The sequence below is a fragment of the Lipotes vexillifer genome, unplaced genomic scaffold (genome assembly GCF_000442215.2).
Source record: "Lipotes vexillifer unplaced genomic scaffold, Lipotes_vexillifer_v1.1 scaffold489, whole genome shotgun sequence".
NCBI classification, from domain to species: Eukaryota; Metazoa; Chordata; class Mammalia; order Artiodactyla; family Lipotidae; genus Lipotes; species Lipotes vexillifer.
Window position 1 is genome coordinate 1,075,469 of NW_006790533.1, and position 8,901 is coordinate 1,084,369.

Genomic DNA, 8,901 nt, shown 5'->3' on the forward strand with positions numbered 1-8,901 from the left:
TCCTGCTGAGCCCTAAGCAGGCAGTGGAAATATTTGGGTTCTACAGTTAATAAAACAATTACCATTTATTGAGAACTTATTAGCTAGACATCCTTTTAGTTCTAATGGTAGGTATAATTACGATACTCCCTCTACATTTGAAGAGAGTAAGAAACTTAGAAAGATTAAGAAATTTACCTAAAGTCACACAACCTGCAAATGTCAGAAGCAATACCAGCCTTACCCTGAATCCCATGTTTTAAACTTATCTTTTATGTTTGTGCTGCCGCCCCCCCCCAAAAGAAATTGGTGAGGTATGAAATAAATTTAGGGGATCTATACCTTCAAAAAAGGAATGGGAAGAAAAATAATGAAGTAAAGTAGAGGAGAATAGAAGTGAAAAAAGAGAATAATAGATCAGAGAGTGGCATACACTGCGTAAGTGGTCTTTGTGAAATTATTTTACAAGTGTGTAAATATACAAATATTTATTGTGGATCACAGCCAGAAAGAAATTGAAGAACACTTCCGTAACCATGTTGGCTTCTGATAATTTTACGAGACCTAACCAAGTGGGATAACATTTCTAATGGCTTTATTTCACTAGATAATCAAGTAGGCAAGACAATAACGTTATTCTTGCTGATTGCTTTTATATGTAGAAATCTGTGTTTGAAATGATTTTAGTATCACTATTAAACATATTTTTAACATTTTTATTGAAAACATTTGGCACCACCTAAGTCTCCAAATGTCCATTGTACTTTGCCTGACGGTTCAATGTGCTTTCTTTCTGGACAGAGACGTGAATGTGAGGGAGCTGTTAAGGAGGGAGCCTCACACGCCCTTCTCTTCAGTATCTCGTGAACGAAACTCTGCAAATATGCATAAACAATCACAGTAACAAGAGTAAGAATAGAACATTTTTGTGAGCAGTTATAAGAGTAGCGAAATCATCTCAGTTAAAAATGTTTTTTATCTTTCAATTTATGTTGGTGCAAACTTCAAAATTTGGCTCCAGTGAGAAGTGGTTAGGCAAAGGACGCTGGGTAAGATTACAATATGTGTATTTTCTAAAACAGTTTTTTATTGAAGTATAGTTGATTTACAATGCTGTTTTAGTTTCTGGTGTACAGCAAGGTGATTCAGTTATATATATATATATATATATTCAGTTATATATACTCACTATATATAATGAATATATATATTCAATATATATATTCTTTTTCATATGCTTTTCCCTTATTGTTTATTACAGGATTTTGTTTTTAAGTCCTAAAATGGCATTTTTATTTTTTAATTTTTTTCCATTTTGTTATTTTTTAACATCTTTATTGTAGTATAATTGCTTTACAGTGTTGTGTTAGTTTCTGCTGTATAACGAAGTGAATCAGCTATACATACACATATATCCCCATATGTCCTCCCTCTTGTGTCTCCCTCCCCCGCTCCCTATCCCACCACTCTAAGTGGTCACAAAGCACCGAGCTGATCTCCGTGTGCCATGCAGCTGCTTTCCACTAGCTATCTATTTTACATTTGGTAGTGTATATATGTCAGTAGATATACTACTCTCTCACTTCGTCCCAGCTTACCCTTCCCCCTCCCCGTGTCCTCAAGTCCATTCTCTAGGTCTGCCCCTAGGTTCATCAGAACCATGTTTTTTTTTTAGATTCCATACATATGTGTTAGCATACGGTATTTGTTTTTCTTTCTGACTTACTTTACTCTGTATGACAGACTCTAGGTCCATTCACCTCACTACAAATAACTCAATTTCGTGTCTTTTTTTGGCTGAGTAATATTCCATTGTATATATGTGCCACGTCTTCTGTATCCATTCATCTGTTGATGGACGCTTAGGTTGCTTCCATGTCCTGGCTATTGTAAATAGAGCTGCAATGAACATTTTGGTACATGACTTTTTTTGAATTATGGTTTTCTCAGGGTATATGCCCAGTAGTGGGATTGCTGGGTCATATGGTAGTTCTATTTTCAGTTTTTTAAGGAACCTTCATCCTGTTCTCCATAGTGGCTGTTTCAATTTACATTCCCACCAACAGTGCAAGAGGGTTCCCTTTTCTCCACACCCTCTCCAGCATTTATTGTTTGTAGATTTTTTGATGGTGGCCATTCTGACTGGTGTGAGGTGATAACCTCATTGTAGTTTCGATTTGCATTTCTCTAATGATTAGAGATGTTGAGCATCCTTCCATGTGTTTGTTGGCAATCTATTGCAGGATATCGAATATAGTTCCCTGTGTTATACAATAGGATCTTGCTTTTTATCTGTTCTCTATATAAAAGTTTGCATCTGCTAGTCCCAAACTCCCAATCCAACCCTCCTCTGCACATATTTATTAGTTATGTCAAGGACCAGTTGAAAAGAAAAAATAATTTGTGTTTCTTCTAATTGATACACTTGTCATACACTGAAATAACCTTTGATTAAAGATGTTAATAAATGCAATAGTAGTATAAAAATCACTTCTGATCCATTTCTTTTTAAAATTTTTATTGTGTTCAGATGTGTGGGTGTGCACACTTAAGGATGTGTGAAATCATAAAAGGTTAAAGAAATTATGAAGCTTCAATGTAAAAATAAAATTCATGGAAACCAAATATGTATTTAGTTTCTATACCTAGAGATGCCCTGGATACATTTTATTATCATGTGTGAGGAAGGAGCAGCTTCCCCTCTTAGACTGAGGCAGTGCACCATTTTAGGAAGACAGTTGTTCTTTTCCCAAACCTGCTTTTCTGTCTCTTACTTTTTTTAACGCCAGGGATATCCAGTTATATAAGGAAAAGAAGCTATTTTAAATAGTTTTATTTGGCCAGTTTACGTTTATCATGGCACTGGAGTTATTGTATTCAGCTACTCCATACTGATATCCAAGCCTGTCAGAACTGGTAATACTTTGTGGTTTCTAAATATTTGGAGTGTCCATCAACATTTAAACTAATTTTATTTCCAAATCGCTTAAAAAATGAGACATGGCTAAAAAGAAACTATTTTTTAAAAATTCTTGTTGAACCCTGCTGTTCTTTAAATAAATGAAGCCTGCAAAGGGAAGCAGTAGATTTGGATTCTGCCACTAACTTAATTTTCTTGGCTAGTCATCTAAAGTTTCTGATTCTCAGTTTTCCAATCTGGAAAATGGGATTTCTTGTTTTATTGGGAGGATTAAATGAGACCATAAACGTGAAAGCAATTTTTAAAAAATATGAACATCCTTATATAGGTAGAAGGTATAATTCTGTTCATTTTTCTTGAAATAACTGATGACCCTTTTAATGTGAGTACTATACTCTTATTATAGTTAAACTAAGTCAAACCTCTAATAATCTCTCCATCAAAGATTTTATTCTTTGTCCTATGACAATTTGAATTAAATTGTCAATTTAAAATGATTACATGTTAGGAAATATGAAGACAAGAGATATCTCAATACTTAAGAATAATAGGACTTTTAAAAATTCTTGATATTAGGTTAAACTTAATAAGTGCCCTGAAGGCAAATGCATCTTTTAAACTAATTATCTGTACTGTGTATTCTATTTAATATTAAAATGATACTGATTAAATAAAATCAATCACATTCCTCTGTAGTCACACCTCACATTTGATTAAATAAAAAAATACACACTTCCTGTATTAATTCTGATTAAAAATACATTACATTTAGAATTACACACGTGATAATTTTCAAAAAACTGAAACATTTACTCCGTTCATCCTAGATATTTAAAAATTATACATGGTAGAATAAAAAAGAAGTACGTAATTTCTGAATTTGTTTTCTGTCAACTTGCTACTTTTTCTTTTGCCCAGATGCCGTGGTTTTCTTATTGTAACTCAGGGTTAGGCTACTGATGAGCATGTTAATTTAATGTATACTCTTTGCCTACATATCTTGATTGAAAGTGAGCTCATATATATGTTCTTTTCATCCCACTTATTCTTGGAATGAATTTCTAGTGTTGCTCTCAGACGGCTGAGGATTACTGGAGAAATTCTCAGAGCTGGTGGCTTTCTCTTTTACATATTTATTACTTCTAGTTCCAGCTGAGCCCTTAATTTCGCTTGATCCTGTTACTCATCAGCTGCTTTCCCATTCTCAGAGAAGTAGTGACAAAATCTCTACTATTTTCTTACTTTCTTCATCTTGCTACCTCTGCCAATTTCGCTCTCTCTCTCCGTAGATAACTCACATCACCACTACTCTGAGAAAAACGAAGCCTGCAAACATGAATATCTGTAAATTACAGATTCTTTATGAAAGTGGTAGCAAAATGGCAGCCAGGCTTCAATTTCATCCCATCGTGTTTCTGTGGATGCCTTAAAGTGGGATTTTTATTATCCAACTTGGCACAGTCTTTGCCTTTTCGTGGCATTGGGCCCATTTGTATTACCTTCTTGGCCCCTGTACATTTTTGCACTTGAAACCCCTGTGAATACAAACTCAGAACTCTTTTTCCATCATTAGACACTCCCTCAAAATGAACAGAGTTGGAAAAGGCTAATACCTGACTATATGAACTTCTGCCTCATCTGAAACATTATTTTTTTAAGGAACCCCTTTTATCGTTTATTTTCAAATGGTCCCTCTCTGTCTCTCTCTGCTTCTTTTTCCCAGCAACCTAGATGCTTACCTATATTTTCTTTATAAGATGTTACGGAAAAACCCGAACAAAGTTTTTGGCCAACCCAATACACACACACACACACACACACACACACACACACACACACACACACATTTTATTTCATTGTAGAAACATTTTTGCCCTCTTTTAGGAATAAAAGGCTGTATAAAAAAGTTAGAAAGGGAGATCAGTTTTTCTCCCAAATTTCATTACAAAAATTCTCAAACAAAATACAGTGAATACAGTATATCCCCAACCTATATGAACTAATTATTATTTTTCAATTATTCTTTATATATATATATGACTATGTATGCATATATATACATTTTTACAATATACACATAATATATAATTTATTAAGTTGGACTCTTTGAAAGTAAATTGCAGATAGTATGACACAACATCGGCAGGCACATTCTAAGATAAGAACAATTTTCTATACATTTACAATACTGTTATCACACCTGAAAATATTAACTATTCCATAATATCAGTAGTTATTCTGTCTATATTCATATGCCTATAATTAGCTCAAAAATATCCTTTATTGATTTATTTTATTTTTTTGGTGGTAGTGGTGGGGTGGACAGGAGCTACGCTATTTGAAGTTCTTGCACTGCAATTGGTTGTTAGTCTGAATCATTTGGTAACTATAGTCTTTTCATTTGGCTTTCTATTAACTTGCTCTACAGACATATGCACAGTGAGCATTGACGCTTCCCAAGATAGAAGGCATCTGAGACTCATGCCCTAGAAACTGCCTGATGGGCGTCTTACTTTGATTGCTTGAGAGTCCCTGGTCAATGGCATGGGATAGGATAAGGCACTTAATCTGGATTTGAGGAGATCAAATATTTGTATATTATGATAAAGATGGAAGGACTATATTCATGTCTTTAAATGTTTATTAAGGTCTAAGCTTCAACCAAGAAATAAGAAAGAAAGAAGGCTGACAAAATGCTTTGAGCTGGTCCCAACTGAAGCAAGCGCAAACATTTTCCCCACCACCCATTGCCCCAGGTGTTACATAGGCTGACTTGGACTCAGAAATCCAGAATATTACTGACATCGGAAGCTTTCAGTGAAAGTTCTACCAAACCTGTTGTCAATCCATCTGAGAAACAACAGCAATGGCCCTCATAGGCTTCTCCTGTTAATGGGATAGTTGACTCGAGTTCATCCTCCCAGACTTCATGATTTATTTTTACTAAAAATCTGTTGCTGCAGCAGTATTTTTTACTTATATTATGGAAATATATTCTTGTTTTGTTTTGTTTTTTTTGTGTGTGGTACGCGGGCCTCTCACTGTTGCGGCCTCTCCCATTGCGGAGCACAGGCTCCGGACGCGCAGGCTCAGCGGCCATGGCTCACGGGCGCAGCCGCTCCGCGGCACGTGGGATCTTCCCGGACCGGGGCACGAACCCGTGTCCCCTGAATCAGCATGCGGACTCTCAACCACTGTGCCACCAGGGAAGCCCCTGGAAATATATTCTAAATAGAGTTGTGTTCCTGGACACTTTAATTTTCTCTACGGTTTCCCTAGACTTCTTCTCCTACTGTTCCACTTTTGGGTACATTGGATCCTTCTACTCCATCTCTGTACAAGCAGCCATGAAGCCTCACATGGAGCTATTTATTCTTTTGTGTTTTGTTGCCTTCCTGGAGTTCTACTGGGTAAGGCAGTAAACTAATAACTGTGCTCTCAGATCTTTCATTCTCATTTTGGGAGTCTCACACACATAGCTTGGTCCAGGAGAGGAAACTCAAATATACTGACTGCTCTCTTCTTTCTAGAGACACACAATGTCTAAGGACTAGCTTCCCATCCAGCTTTCCTACTCCCCACAACCAAGGAAATTCTTTATCTAGTATTGAGTGTGATTTATCACCTATTCTTCCAAATTTGTGTTTTATGCTATAAAGTCCCACAGGACACAGGCTTTTGGAATTTGGTAACCTTTTCTCTGTTTCTTGCCAGAAAAAAACTTTCCCAATGTGACTTAGAAAAGGAAGGGCGGTGGGTAATTGAAGACATGCTGTCATGAAGACTGGTTTTAGTGTATTTAACGTAATCTTTTAATAATTACTCTCAAGTAAAATTTTGCTACTTATTTATCTTTTTATTTTTTACTGCTATTAATGGAATATATATTTTTTATTTCCAGAGTATCACAAAATAAAATCAGCACCATAAGCTGTGTCTACATCAAAAGACACTGAGTATTTGTAGAAAGGGTTGAAAGTTGGACTAGGAAGTGAAATGGTGGGCTGTGTACATGGGCAACTTAAAAAATTAGTAAGAATGGTTTATGAAGGATAATGGAACTTGGAGATGAGTTCTCATTCCAAAATATGAATGTAATACATCAATATTATTGTAGAGAGGTCTCTGAAGCTGGCCAAAGATCAGTCTACTTTAAGTATATGAAATTGTATTTTGGTTAAGTAATTCTACAGTCTAATCCCCTCTGCATTAGAGTGTTCCTTATTTCATGAAATGATTTTGGTTTATTAATGAAAGTAAGCAGAAAAATTATGACAAGGAAATGTATTTGTAATATATTCATTTATTTCACACATGTGTAGTGATATAAGAACCTTCATTGGTACTTGTTTTTAGTATGACTTTTTTTTTTTCAGCTTTAATATGAGCTTCTCTTTTTTCAGCAGACTCTGCCCACTTCAGGAGTTTCAGTCCCTGAGGTGCGTAAACAAAGGTTTTCACACTTGCAATTATAGGTCATTTATACATCTCGTATTGTTATAAAGAACATTTTGGGCTGTATCAGTGATATACTAAAATTAATTTGTATGCTTTATTTTTTCTCATATTTTGATATTTGAAATTGGGACCTTTGTATTTTTGTGATGGGATAGACTTGCAGCCTTTATAATCAACATTTGTGACAAGCATTAGGGAAACAAGAAGTTAAATGGCACAAAGTATGCAGGAAAAAATAAAGGTTGCTTTGCAGAGTTTTGACCAGTGTATAGGAATAGCATTATTCCTATCTGTCACATTTAAACCTTGCAGAAAACCCAAACAGTTCACTCCTCTAAGCCATTAAAATGTAGCTTTTTTCAATGATAGAAAATTGAGAAACTCTTGCTCACTTTGAAGTCCTCATCACTTTTAGAAGAGTAGGTCTACATTAATCACTTAGCATATAACATTGCATAGAAGGTCAATGGAATAAAATATAGTCACAAAGTAAATGACTTTGATTTTGAAAATAAATGTAGGCATTGCCACAACATTTATTTTCAGTAAAGTGTTAACTTTACCTTTTAATTAATTAAGCAAAGCCTCCACATTGTTCTGTGACAATATCCCATTCAATTGCTGTTATCTCTAAAGGATATCCTCAGGTGGTATTCTTTCGCTTAAAGTTATAATTTGAATCTGCTTGCTTAGAAAATATTACTCGTAATATCTGAATACTATATGAGTATGATTTATTTAGAGGATAACATAATTGCACAAAAATGTAATAACCTCTCTTCCTTTCCCCTGAAACATTTTCTAATCAGTGTAGACTGCCTCATTAAAATTTTTTAAAATTTCATTTTGTAACCATAGATATACTTACAAATACTAGCAGCTATGCTTGAAATATAATGTTTCTACTCTAAGAGAGATGTTAAACTGTTTCTATATTCGTTAAGTCAGTTGATACCATCATTATAATAATTATTATAAAGTAGATGTTAAATTACACACTCAGGTGACAAAGGTATTAGGAAAGTTTATTATTTAGGCTAATTATTTAAGTGTCAGAGAATTAACTTTATATGTTAAGATCCTTGAGTTTATTTTTGCCCCTATCATAGCTCATCAAATGATGAACTGAGAGATTTAAAGTTTTCTCTTTAGACTTGTTAATCTCAAAATGTCTCCCACATTTAGTTAAATAATTTGTATTATTACAGATTGAATAAATAGACCAAAACTGCTGTTTTCAAAACATGCTTTTTTTATTTGTCAAGAAAAACTCTGTCTGCTATAAAGTTTTTAAAAGTCTTCCTATACTGTTTTCTGTTTGTTTGTTTTGTTTTGTTTTGGCAAGCTGTATTGGTTTACATTAACTTAAACTTTCTACCGTGTCCGAAATCATTATATAAGCTTTTTTCAACTATGTTGTTCCAAAAATTTCTTTAAGCACATGTATAGATATATACATGGGTAACTGTGTCAATACACACACACACACACACACACACACACACACACACACACACACACACACACACACAGAGTTCTATACC

The 8,901-nt window shown here is 34.6% G+C and overlaps 1 protein-coding gene across 1 annotated transcript in view; it reads left to right on the top strand.

Moving 5' to 3' along the window:
- Window positions 1–8,901, top strand: part of DGKB (diacylglycerol kinase beta) — a 254,154-nt gene that overhangs the window by 193,831 nt on the left and 51,422 nt on the right. The window contains exon 13 of the mRNA XM_007463785.1: window positions 7,303–7,338. Coding sequence (XP_007463847.1) covers window positions 7,303–7,338 — 36 coding nt within the window. The remainder of the gene's footprint in view (window positions 1–7,302; window positions 7,339–8,901) is intronic.